Source organism: Aotus nancymaae, unplaced genomic scaffold (assembly GCF_030222135.1).
Source record: "Aotus nancymaae isolate 86718 unplaced genomic scaffold, 86718_ANA_hifiasm-v0.15.2.pri h1tg000029l, whole genome shotgun sequence".
Lineage (NCBI taxonomy): Eukaryota > Metazoa > Chordata > Mammalia > Primates > Aotidae > Aotus > Aotus nancymaae.
The window spans coordinates 29,034,493-29,048,312 of NW_026988442.1; the positions used below are offsets into that span (position 1 = coordinate 29,034,493).

General features: G+C 44.2%; 1 protein-coding gene across 5 annotated transcripts in view; it reads left to right on the plus strand.

Annotated features, from left to right (window-relative positions):
- The window catches only part of SLC9A8 (solute carrier family 9 member A8), an 81,220-nt gene that overhangs the window by 35,835 nt on the left and 31,565 nt on the right, over window positions 1-13,820 (plus strand). For 4 of the 5 annotated variants that reach the window (XM_064382508.1, XM_064382509.1, XM_064382511.1 and 1 more), the window contains 3 exons: window positions 4,427-4,528; window positions 5,674-5,708; window positions 10,756-10,899. In XM_064382508.1, coding sequence (XP_064238578.1) covers window positions 4,427-4,528; window positions 5,674-5,708; window positions 10,756-10,899 — 281 coding nt within the window. Of the gene's footprint in view, window positions 1-4,426; window positions 4,533-5,629; window positions 5,709-10,755; window positions 10,900-13,820 lie in introns of all 5 variants that reach the window. The other variant, XM_064382512.1, reaches the window with a different exon arrangement.

The following is a 13,820-nucleotide window of genomic DNA, read 5'->3' on the forward strand; positions in this document are numbered from 1 at the left end:
ATTTATTTTGAGATGGAGTCTTGCTCTGTTGTCCAGGCTGGAGTGCAGTGGCATAATCTTGGCTCACTGCAACCTCTGCCTCATAGATTCAAGAGATTCTCCTGCCTCAGCCTCCTGAGTAGCTGAGATTACAGGTGTGCACCACCACACCCAGCTAATTTTTATATTTTTTGTAGAGACGGGGTTTCACCATGTTGGCCAGGCTAGTCTCAAACTCCTGACCTCAAGTGATTCATCCACATCAGCCTCCCAGAGTGCTGGGATTACAGGTGTGAGCCACCACACCCAGCCCCCCAGCGTGAGTCTTTCTGCCTAGGCAGGAGCTTCTCAGTTTTAAGCCTGTTTGTGTGAGTTTTTTTCCTTGTCTGTGAGTTTTTTTTTAAACATAATGTATTTCAATTTTAAAATAAAGTGTTTCAACTTAAAATACTAGTATTGGCTGGGTGCTGTGGCTCATGTCTATTAACCCAGCACTTTGGGAGGCCAGGGCAGGCAGATCACATGAGATCAGGAGTTCAAGACCAGCCTGACCAACATGGAGAAACCCCATACCTACTAAAAATAAAAAATTAGCCAGGCCGGCTGGCACATGCCTGTAATTCCAGCTACTGGGGAGGCTGGGGCAGGAGAATCGCTTGAACCCAGGAGATGGAGGTTGCAGTGAGCTGAGATCGCACCATTGCACTCCAGCCTGGGCAACAAGAGAGAAGCTTCATCTCAAAAAAAAAAAAAATACTAATGTTAATAATACAACAGCTATTTTGTGAATGTTATTTTTTTTTTTTTTAATTGTGAAATTGGTAAGTTTAGGGCAGCCCTTGGAGAGAGGAAAGCCAGAGACACAACACAGGGCTAATCATGTGCTGCCCTCTGCAGGTTTCTTTTTGGTAAAGTAGAAACCAAAAACCCTAAAACCGTACCTCCCAGGATGCTTTGAGATTTACATTAGATGAAAGAATATAGGTAAATCACCACTCACCACACTAAATAAATGGAGTGCTGCTTCTTGTTGTTATTAATGATAAAAATGTTATCTGTTGTTAATAACAATATTACCACCAGTAGTAATAATAATAACTTATTTAACTTATTTAACTTAATATGGTCAGGGCAGTGGCGCATGCCTGTAATCCCAGCACTTTGGGAGGCCGAGGTGGGTAGATCACTTGAGGTCAGGAGTTCGAGAGTAGCCTGGCCAACATGGCGAAACCCCATCTCTACTAAAAATACAAAAATTAGCCAGGCATGGTTCAGCATGCCTGTAATTCCAGCTACTGTAGAGGCTGAGGCATGAGAATCGCTTGAACCTTGGAGGTAGAGCTTGCAGTAAGCTGAGATTGTGCCACTGCACTCCAGCTTGGGTGATAGAGGGAGCTTTGTCTTAAAAATAAATAAATAAAAATAAACTTAACTTGTCGTTGACATGGTATAAATAAATAAATAATTTTTAAAAATGAATTAGATTTGTCTAGAAATTTTTGGTGAAAACATAGAAATTAAGTATTTAATTTTTCTGTACTAAAATTAAGATGTTCAGTCCTGATGTTTTTTAAAGTCATAATTTTATCGTGCATCTATCCAAAGAAAAAGTGAAAATGAAGTTTATTTATTTTATTTTATTTTTATTCTTTTTTTTGAGACAGAGTTTTACTCTTGTAGCCCAGGCTGGAGTGCAAGAGTGTGATCTTGGCTCACCGCAACCTCCACCTCCTGGGTTCAAGCAATTCTCCTGCCTCAGCCTCCGGAGTATCTGGGACTACAGGCATGTGCCACCATGCCTGGCTAATTTTTATATTTTTAATAGAGACGGGGTTTCACCATATTGGCCAGGTTGGTCTCAAATTCTTGAGAACCTTGTGATCCGCCCTCCTCAGCCTCCCAGAGTGCGGGGATTACAGGCATGCACCACCACACCCAGCTGAAAAGGAAGTTTAATGTAAAAAATATTCTCAAGTCTTACAAACTGTTACTGACATCAGATAATTTTTTAAAAAGAAACAAGGAAACATAAGTTGAAGGTCACCATGTCTTTCCTTCTTTTGCTTTGTAAACAAATCTTAACTGTAAGCAGATTATGAAATATTTCAAAACATGCTGAGGAAATTGACTTGATTTTGACTTACAAACATGACATTTTGAATATTTGAGCATGTAAAGTTTTTATTTTCTATTTTTTTGCAGGGGAGGGAAGGGAGATAAACTTGTGCAAAATTTGAGGAAAGTAATAGTTTCTTAGAAAAACATTTTGTTGAAGATGACTTTCCAGCAGAAAATGTGACGATTTGTATGAAAGGGACTGATAGGATGATGAAATGCCAATTCTGAAACTTTTGTCCACTTTCTATCCTCCCCCAAAGATGATAGGAAGTAAACTTTGAATGTTTTATTTTAATATTGTGATATTTGCTAATGTAAACTTGGACCTGAAATACAAATTTCAGTAAGATTATCATCAGTTGATATGCATTAGCTAGGCAGCTACTGGTTCTTTAAATTGCAAATATTACACAAATAATAGAATGTTAATTATGTCAAAGAGAAACAGATAAATTTGCTTTATGTAGCAGAGGGAAGTTCTTGCAGTGTGATAACTTGAATTTGGGTAAATGTTCAGGAACCAGATTAATATTAACTATATAAATTATATCAACATTAGATCTCTGCACACAGGTCAAAACTGATTAATCTGTTTTTAAGTGACAAAAGAAAACAGTGATTTGCAAAGAGAGACTCATAGATTGAAAGCCCTTTGTTTTGAAAAACCAAATTATTGTGTTTGCCTTGAGTTATTTTAAAATTCTTTGTGCAGTAAAGATTGATATGCTAAACAAAGAAATTGAATGTCAGATTATAGGCAGCCAAGTCAAAATTGCAAAGAAACTTCCAGGAGGTAGGTTTAGTGAGGGCAGTCAGTGTTCAACTGAGGACACTCTTTCACAAGAGGGCTTTAAAATGCCAGGTCCTGATGTCCCTGGTTTGTCAATTTCTGAGCTAAAAACAAGATTCTTGTTCACACCCACAATCAGGGGTGATCAAAGCCTCTTGGTAGCTCCTAAATGGAGTCCACAGGATTATAATAAATCGCTTAATTTCCGTAATTTTATGGAAATTTGAAAGATGTTACCATGCTGCTTGGACTTGAATATTTTCTCTTAAATGCTGTGAAGTACAGTTGGAAACATTTTATCTGTCATAGTTAATGATGGTACTAATAGAGTGAAGTAAAATTGTTTAAAAGATCTGGCCAGGAAAAAGGACTCTGATAGTGTATCTTGATATCCTAATTCTGTGGACTTTGGGCCTTAGTTGTGAAACAGTTAATTTCTTCAGTGCCTGTCTGTTGGGCCTCCTCCATCTGATGGGCTTTATGTCAGGGACTGTGTTGTGTGAGAGCAGATGTGGTCATTGCCCAGAGCCTGCAGCCTCATGGGAAAGTCAGACATCAGTTACATAAATAAGAGCAAAATTGCAGCCTTGTCAACGGCAACAAGAGAGGGTGACTGTGCCCTGAGAGCATTGACTAGGATCTGAGCTGGGAGCTGGCTGAGTGATTGGGAAGAGTTGAAATGTCCTGAGATCTCAGGATGATGAAAACTTAACAAGCAAAGAGGGAGCACAACCTGCTAGAAGCCACCAGTGGGACTGGAGCCCAGAGAACAAAGGCGAACGTGGTTCCAGATGAGCCCAGAGGCCTCCTCAAGGGTTGAGTCATCCAGGGTGGGGACTAGCTGCATTTTATTTTGTTTTTTTTTGAGACAGAATCTGTTTTTTTTTTTTTTTTTTGAGACGGAGTTTCGCTCTTATTACCCAGGCTAGAGTGCAATGGCGCGATCTTGGCTCACTGCAACCTCCGCCTCCCAGGTTCAAGCAATTCTCCTGCCTCAGCCTCCTAAGTAGCTGGGACTACAGGTGCACACCACCACGCCCAGCTAATTTTTTTATATTTTTAGTAGAGATGGGGTTTCACCATGTTGGCCAGGATGGTCTCAATCTCTTGACCTCGTGATCCACCCATCTTGGCCTCCCAAAGTGCTGGGATTACAGGCGTGAGCCACCGCGCCTGGCCTAGCTGCAATTTAAGTGGAAGTAGGGGTCCAGGTGAAGGCAGCACCATCAGATTTGTCTTTTGTGAAGATCATTCTGGAAGTACTGGATAGTGAAGGGAAAGGGACCCGGAGGCATTGAGGTGACTTGTGCGAAGCTGTGCAGTGTTCCAGGTGAAAGATGGTATGAGTGAGGGGACACTGCAGTAGGTGGGGGAGTGTGGTGCAGGAAGACTCCCAGACTCCCAGCTTGCCACGTGGGGCAGGCAGTGGTGCCTTTTACTGAGAATCAAGTCTGCAAGGAGGGTGAGGTGTGCAGGCCATGCCTTCACTGACAGGACTGGGTTTCTAATCATTTCCATGATTTCTGCTCTTTCAAACAGGGTAACTTTTTTCAAAATATTGGTTCCATCACCCTGTTTGCTGTGTTTGGGACGGCAATCTCCGCTTTTGTAGTAGGTGGAGGAATTTATTTTCTGGGTCAGGTAAGCAAATCATCTTTGAAATACTTTGAAAGTCTTACATTCTTAGAGCTAGTGCCGGGAGGTGGGAAGGTGAAATGGGGCCACTTTGTGGGGCCTGGGTTTCATCCTTAGGGTAAATTCCTTCTGGAAGGAAATCCTAGCTTCATATGAGGTACAGTAGAGGCAGGCTAAACTGTTTCAGTGTGTCCCCCAAGACCTTTGGTATCTGGAATTTAGTAAAGCTTTTCTATACTCCCCTCCCCCGATAGTATTTGATTTTATTTGCAAACCAATGCTGCCTTAAATTGGAATACCTAAAAATAAAGCCAAATAGATGCCATCAAGAACTTCAAACAGTTGTGTTGTCAGGTAGGCCGAATTGGGGTGAATGCTGTTTTTTGATAAAAATTTGCATTTTAAAATCAAACGTGCTTTTCTGCTGGCATTGGAGAAATACTAAAATCAAAGATGATTCTGAATCTGTTCACTCAATTCTAAGCTGTCTACCTGTAGAATTATATACTCTGGATTTTCCACAATTACTAAACCACGTCCCAGTGGTATCAGTTGGGTGTTCTCTACTTTAGACTTCAAATTAATTCAAATTAATGTAGACCAAACATCCCTAGGAAGGTAGTATCTGTAGTTTTGCATTATGCATGTCCACGCATGTCACATCTTTTCCTTTATTGTCAGTTGCAGAAAGTTTGCCTGTCCCAGTTCTGAAAACCGAGTTGAGGGTCAGGTGTCTGGGTGACAGGCAGATTTATTTAACACACGTCAGCTGCTTTCTTCTCTCGATAGCCAAAGCCCATTCCATTGGATTTTCACCTATATTGCTGCTTTGATGGCACCAGAATAAATCTGTCTGTCATGCAGCTTTCTTTATTGCTCAGCTTCTAGTATTAAGTAAGAATAAACTTAAGGAAACTGCAGTTAATTGGGCTTGACAAATGTAGCATTCTTTTCCATACTTTTGTTGCATGATGATGGAATGCATGCTTCAACAAAAACTTAGGAACCTTCTTTATTTTTCAAGTGGTTTGGGAACTGAAGATTAATGTCCTTATTAGTTTTAATAAAGCACTAATGGACATTTAAATCTTCTTGGCTGTTCTCCAGGGTTTTTTTTGTGTGTCTGTGTGTTTGTGTGTTTTATTTTACAGGCTGATGTAATCTCTAAACTCAACATGACAGACAGGTAAATCCTTCATATTGTAACACCCATGCGACTGCTTTTCACACAGGGGCACATTTTCTCCACATTGCTTCCTGGGTGTGGTACTGTTCTATTCTCTCTCTGTGTATTTAGTTTTGGTAAGGATTTCTGCTGTAGAATCTTACTCTGAGTTAATTTGTATCTCTGAAATGAATCAAAACTATACTAAAGACTTTTGTAGCTCCCTAGTCGGGCATTGCTGATGGGAATGATTTAGTTTAAGCTTTGGAGGGGGTAACTCTGCTCAGCTAACTGCCCTGCCCACATGCATACAAACACCTTACCATTGTGTTCTTATTATTTCCAAGACTTTTCAGTCACCATAACAAAAAGTTGTCTCCTTGATAGATATGGATGGAGCGGGGAGTGAGGGAGAAACTTTCCTCTGAGATTCCCACCAAGCCTGGGGTGGGAGAAGCAGGGCCAAGACCTCTATTTGGATATTAGAAAGCCCCTCCATCTGAAGTCACTCCCATGAGCACTTCCCATGAGCCCCATCCAAGAATTCCCGGAATTGCATAGTGAGAAGCAGCCTCAGTAGGTTGAGGCAGTTGTCTCTCAGAAGGTACCAGATCTAGTGCTGAAAAAGTGCCCACGCAGAGTGTAGTCTGGGTTCCCCCCTCTGAGAGTACGTAGCCTTGCTCAGTGTGTCTGCATTTACTACCGGCACCTGGTTTGGTCTTGTGGCATGGCTAGGGAGCTGGGCAGCAGGGTCACAAGTTCATCCCCAGCTCCTTGCCATAGGGTCAGTCAGAGCTTTCAAGTTTTAGCAGCAGTTCAACTTGGGACTAGAATTTGGGAACGCTTTTCATGGGAACTGTGTCTCTGATAACAAGTCCAATCCTATTTCCACCTCCGTTCACCACCCACCCCAGCCCAGGACATCAATTTTGGAGCTTTTGTTGTAAGACAGTTTTGATACATAAACAAGTAGCGAAAGCCACATTCCTATTCCATGGCAGCTGGAAACAAAGCAGAACTGATGTCCTGTGTTTTGTAGGTACTTTGCAAATGAAAAGAAATGCCCAGTAAAGGAAGGTATCACAGTATTCAAACCTTCAACCCATTTTGGGAGCAACTGCTTAGAGATACAGACAATGCTGGATAACTTTCTGTGAAGTTGAATTGAATCAGTGTTTGGAATGTTTAGGTGGAGGACAGGAAAAGAATTGCTCTGTAGACACGCTGACTTAGAGCTGGGTTGTGTTTTCTCCTCTGTGTGCAAAAGCTTCCTTTGCTATTAGAAAGTGACGGTCCCGTGGATGGGGAATGACCTGGGGCCGCAAGCCCACACAGGCACAGGGCCTGGCAGAGCAATTAACAGAGGGAAGCTGGCCAGCTGTGTGAATCCAGAGGTGGGGCAAGGCCAGTGGGAGAACACACTCTGCATGAAGGGACAGCCACTTCTCAGCTCCAACTCATAATTACCATGCGGAAATCTGGGCCCAGAATTAGTGGATATTTTAAATAATTTTTGGTTTTCAAAAAGAGGCTAGGTCTCTAGATTGTAATTTTCCAGTTTTTCAATGTTGACAACTTGCTCAGTTTTTCACAAACACCATGCAGACCAAACATGAGAGCCACTGACCACCTTTTGCAACCTGTAGAAAACATGAAAATAACTTTGTTGCACATGTTCTGTTTTGTTCTAGTGATATCTTGCTGGAGAGAGATTTCACTCTTAGAGATCCTGAATTATTTCACTACCCTAGTCCATTTCTTTTTCATTTTGTTGATGTTGCTATCTTTTGGGGTTATGGAATTAAAGAAAATACATTTTTAAATTGAACTTCTAGCTTCTGGCCTTTAAAAGATGAGGTCCTGAAAATGTGAAGTGGAACAGCTGACAGTCAGGTTAAATGACCCTCTTTCAATACAGACCTCTCAATGATTCAGCAGTTTGTATTTCAAACTTTTCATCTTCACTGTCAGAAATACTCTGCCTTAGCCGAGCGTGGTGGCTCAAGCCTATAATCCCAGCACTTTGGGAGGGCAAGGTGGGCAGATTACAAGGTCAAGAGATCAAGACCAGAAATACTGTGCCTTGGCTGGATATGGTGGCTCAGGCCTGTAATCCCAGCACTTTGGGAGGGCGAGACAGGTGGATTGCCTGAGGTCAGGAGTTCGAGACCAGCCTAGCCAACATGGCAAAACCCCATCTCTACTAAAAAGACAAAAATTAACTGGTGTGGTAGTGGGCGCCTGTAATCCCAGCTACTCGGGAGGCTGAGGCAGGAGAATTGCTTGAATCCTGGAGGTGGAGGTTGCAGTGAGCCGAGATCGCGCCATTGCACTCCAGCCTGGGAGACAGAGCAAGACTCCATCTCAAAAAAGAAAGAATACTCTGCCTCAATTTAGATTCCCAAGCATACTAAATGTGTTACATAGTTTATACAGAGCATTTTCCCCAACCTTTTGTTTGTTTTGTTTTTTTCAGTTAATTTAGAAAGTTTATTTTGCCAAGGTTGAGGACACGCACCCATGACACAGCCTCAGGAAGTCTCAACGACGTGTGCCCACAATGGTCAGAGCGGTTTTATACATTTTAGGGAGACATGAGACATCAGTTGGCTTACTTAAAATGAATGTTGCCCCAGCCTTTTCTTATGAAAAATTTTAAACATACAGAAAAAGTGAAGCATTGTGCAGTGAATACCCATAAACAGATTTTTAAAAATTAAAATAAAAAGCGTATCCTGCAGGGGTAGGAGAGGCACAGCACAGGGAACCTGGGAGTCTGTGGTGGGCCTGCGCTTCACCGAGGCTGGTGTGTAGTGGCATGATCACGGCTTGCTGTAGCCTCAAACTCCTGAGCTCAAGCCATCCTCCTGCCTCAGCCTCCTGAGTGCCTCAGACTACAGGTGTGTACCACCACTTCCAGATAATTTTTGTGTGTGGGGAGATGGGCTTCTCTCTATATTGCCCGGGCTGGTCCTAAACTCCTGAGCTCAAGCCATCCTTCCACCTCAGCCTCCCAAAGTGTTGAGATTACAGGTGTGAGCCACTGTGCCTGTCCTAGGATACACTTTTTAGACATCATCCTCCTTCCTTCACTGCCTCTGGTGATGTGGCTGCGGTTGATGAGAGTGAGAATAAAAAAGCAACCAGAAGCTCTGTGTCTGGGTTGTGGTGCAAGGGCCTGGGGACCAGCTATGAACAAAAGAGGGTCTCTCAGATGGACACTTGTTTGGTGGAGTTACCTTCCCTTTCCTCCTTCCCTTCCTTCTTCCTGCCTTCCTGCCTGCCTTCTGCAAGTGTCTCTGGGTCATGCCCAGTACAGACCCTGGGAATTCACCCACGATGAAAATTCAGCATCCACTCCCTTGGAGCTCACAAACCTGTGATGACCTCTGTGATGGCAGGCAAAGTCTGGGAACTGAATCCTCATCCTGGGATCCGGAGGCACTCTGCATTAATGCACATGAATCACATTCACAGGCAGCTACCATGGAAACCAGAGGCCAAATGATTGACTTATGAAGAGACCTGTACCTGGCAAGGCAGCCAGGCATTTCCTCAGTCAGCTCTCCTCTTCCTGACCCTGCAGCCAAAAGATCACCCATTGAAGGCTGCCCAGACCAAGCGTCCTCTTCCCCCCAGACCCAGGCGTGGTGATGGTGGGAAGCTCAGGGCAGGCATGTCTGGCTAATGACTGACACAAGCTGGCCATTGGGGCTCCATATTTTGGCTGGTGTTGTGGAACGGGGCAGACCCACCCATTCTGCTGCCCTAGAAAGAAATCACACCAGGCATGGCACAGAGACTTATGGGAAAATCACCAGCGGGCAAGGACAGTGAATCGTCTAGGCTCATGTGGCCCAAAAGGCCCCTCGGGGGAGCTGGTCCTGCCTTCCCCATCAGCCTCCTGTGACTCCTGCCACTCGCCTCACCCCCACCACCACATACACCTTCCTTCTGTTCCTCAGGCGGCAGGCTTGCTCCCACCTCAGGGGTCGCTTGCTGTCACTCTGCCTACAGCTTCTGGCCTGGCCAGCTGCTTCTTATCATGTAGGTTCTTGCTTACATGGGTCATCTCTTCAGAGAGGCCTCTCCAGATCCCCCAATCTAAGTGGCTTCCACACCTACACCCCCCACCCCACCTTCTCACGTCACCTCAATTGATTTCCTATGTCACACTTGCTGTTGTCTGAATTTGCCTTCATCTCTTAGTATTGCCCTATCTACCGTTTAGGGTAGCAACACCGACTCTGGGCAGATAGCCGGGCTCTGCCACTTGTTAGCTGAGTGACCTTGGACAAGTTACTTCATCATCCTGTTGTCCTGCAGTTTTCTCCTCTGTCATTGGGGCAGTAGTAGCACTCTCACATACGGTCACTGTGTGGATTGTTGAGTCACCATGTGTGAAGTGCTTAGAACAGTGCCAACCGTGGTAGGTTGCTGTTGTTAGCCTCCATGCCTGAAACATTTTAAATCATCAGCACATATCTGCTAGGGGTGAGAAGATCTTCACGGGGACTGTCAGGGAGGTCGCTGGCCCAGTTGGGAGATGGCCTCAGTGTTTTTATCTGCTGTCCACACCACTCACCCCTAAAGTACACTGGGGTTGCTACTGGATTTTGACACTTTCTTAGATGTTACAAATATGAGTACAGGCTGGGGTTGGTCACAGACAGCACTCCAAGGGCCTGGTGGCAAGGGGCAGAGCAGACGTCAGACACAGGAGCTCATGAGCCATTTGGCTCTAGCTGCTCTGATCTGTGGGACTGGGCGGTGTATAATAAATATATCTAAGCAAAAATCTCCATCACTGGTAATCACTGGTCAAAGTCAAGTCTGTGCCGACAGTAGGAAACCAGGCAATTCCTAACAACTTAATTTAGAGTGGGCCTTTCACACTCCATCCACAATGTCAACAGGATATAAATGGGAAAAAGTACACTACTTTCTATAGTTCAGCTCTAGTGTGTAGTATTACCTTCTGTTAAATATGGCCTTTGACTTTAATGCTTTAATATGTGGACCAAGTGACACACATTACAGAATCTCCCCTTCCCTCTGTCTCTTACAGTTTTGCGTTTGGCTCCCTAATATCAGCTGTCGATCCAGTGGCCACTATTGCTATTTTCAATGCACTTCATGTGGACCCGGTACTCAACATGCTGGTCTTTGGAGAAAGTATTCTCAACGATGCAGTCTCCATTGTCCTGACCAAGTAAGTACGAGGGCAGAGAACAGACGTTCTTCATGTGACAAAACTAGAGGTCCTTGTAACAAAGGGGCAGATATTTCCACGCAGCATGTGTACAGTTCCTTGTCCTCTCGGTGATCAGTTCACCCAATATCTTTCTCCGTCTTTCTGTCCTGACAAGCCTTGATGTGCTGCCAGAATGTGGTCAGGGTCCAGGGGTGGTTAGTAGAGGAGAGTCCACCTTTTTTTTTTTTGAGACAGGGTCTCACTCTGTCACCCAAGCTGGAGTGCAGTGGCTCCATCACAGCTTACCACAGCCTCGACCTCCTGGGTTCAAGTAATCAATCCTCCCACCTCAGCCTCCCAAGTAGCTGGGACTTACAGGCATGTGCCACCACTCCAGGCTAATTTTTTAGAAAGTTTTTTAGAGACAAGGTTTTGCCATGTTGTCCAAGCTGTTCTTGAACTCCTGGGCTCAAGCAGTTTGCCCACCTCAGCCTCTCAAAGTGCTGGGATTACAGGTATGAGCTATTGTGCCTGGTTACACCCACCTTTTTTGACCTACCTTTTAGTGGTGGTTTTCGAGCCCAGCTTCTCAGCATCACTGAGGGTGCTGATTAAGTGTGACATTCCCAGGCCCCACCCTCAGAGCTTCTGATTCGTTTGGTCTGGGGTGAGTCCCAAGACCATAGATTTTTAATAAATTCCCCAGATGATGATGAAGCGGCCTGTTGAGGGGTGAGTGAGTGGGCAACATTGGAGACAAAAGCAATAGACAGAGGCCTTACTAGCTGTTGCATGTCACCTTCCTTTTCACAGCTTTAAAATAAGGTAGTAATGCTGATAGGCGCCCGGCCTTAAGATGCTATTGTATAAATGCCACTTTGGAAACTGCAGTTAGTTTTCAAATATTTGTTGGCATTACTGCCCTAGTTGATGGGATCTGATAAATTAAAGATGAATAATAAAATGTCAAGAAGTCATTGGGGGCTGGGTGTGGTGGCTTACCCCTGTAATCCAGCACTTTGGGAGGCTGAGGTAGGTGGATCACCTGAGGTTAGGAGTTCAAGACCAGCCTGGCCAACATGGTGAAACTCTGCCTCTACTAAAAATAATCCCAACTACTCAGGAGCCTGGGGCAGGAGAATCGCTTAAACTTGGGAGGCAAAGGTTATAGTGAGCTGAGATCACACCACTGCGCTCCAGCCTGGGCAACAGAGTGAGATTCCATCTTTAAAAAACAAAAGAAGAAGAAAAAGAAGTTATTGGAGGACTGGGCACAGTGGCTCACACTTACAATGCCATCATTTTGGGAGGCTGAGGTGGGAAGATTGCTTGAGGCCAGGAGTTTGAGACCAGCCTGGGTAACATAGTGAGACTCAATCTGTACAAAAAATAAAAAAATTAGCTGGGTGCCGCCGGGCATGGTGGCTCATGCCTGTAATCCCAGTACTTTGGGAGGCCGAGGCAGGCAGATCACAAGGTCAAGAGATCTAGACCATCCTGGCCAACATGGTGAAACCCTGTCTCTACTAAAAATACAAAAATTAGCTGGGTGCTTTGTGGCAAGCACCTGTAGTCCCAGCTACTTAGGAGGCTGAGGTAGAGAATCGCTTGAACCCAGGAGGTAGAGGTTTGCAGTAAGCCAAGATCGCTCCACTGCACTCCAGCCTGGCAATAGAGTGAGACTCCATCTCAAAAAAAAAAAAAATTAGCTAGATGTCATAGCATGTGCCTGTATTCCTAGCTACTTGGGATGCAGTGAGCTATGATGGAGCCACTGCACTCCAACCTGGTCAACAGAGCGAGACCCTGTCTTAAAAACAAAACAAAAATTGGAAAGGAAATGCATTTAAGATAATTTCAAATACATTTTTCTGATGCAGGGATATTTCCTTGAACTCTGCATTTTATGGTGGTCATTAACATGTGAGCAAGAAACACAAAGAATTTTGCCAAAACTGAGAAGGCACAGACAAAGTAGTTGAAGGAAGCCAGGCATGGTGGCTTATGCTGTAATTCCAGCTACTAGAAGGCTGAGGTGGGAGGATCACTTGAGCCCAGATGTTTGAGACCAGCCTGGACAACATAGCAAGACCCCATTTTCCCACCTCCCCTAAAAACTCCAAAACAATTGGAGAAAGAGTCCTAGATAGTGTATCAAAGATGAGCTAAGAGAATGTTAGAGGTCAGTCTGTGTTCTGTTAGATAATAGAATTTCGATCTACCTGAATACTGACTTACTTCCTTTGCTAGAGCATAACCATTCTGTGGTAGTTGGCATTTTCTTAGAAGATTTTTTATAGACTACATTCAGAATTCTTATGTTGGAATAAAATGCCTCAGCCTAGGACTAGATTTGAGGACTGAATAGTTAAGATACTACAGGGCTGGGCATGGTGGCTCACGCCTGTAATCCCAACACTTTGGGAGGCTGAGGCGGGTGGATCACTTGGGGCCAGGTGTTCAAGACCAGCCTGGCCTACATGGTGAAACCTTGCATCTACTAAAAATACAAAAATTAGCCAGCCGTGGTGGTGCACGCCTATAATCCCAGCTACTCTTAAGAGGCAGAGGCAGGAGAATTGCTTGAACCCGGGAGGTGGAAGTTGTAATGAGCCAAGCTCACGCCACCTGCGCTCCAGCCTGGGCAACAGAGCAAGACTGTGTCAAAAAAACAAAAAAGATACTAGGGAAAAGCATCCAGCATCAGGTAATGTGATATCCTTTCCTCTTCTTTCCCTGCCCCATTTGTTGTTTTCACCATGTTTGCCCTGTTTTTGCCCTTTGCAGGAAGAGCTTACCAAATACTGCCTAATTGCAAGAGGTGTTCAACAGGCCTTAAAAAAAACAACCAAACTTAAAAGTATTTTTGTTATTCTAAAAGTAGTACATATATTCTTATAAAATTTAGTAAATACGCAAGCAAAAAAGAGAAATACCAC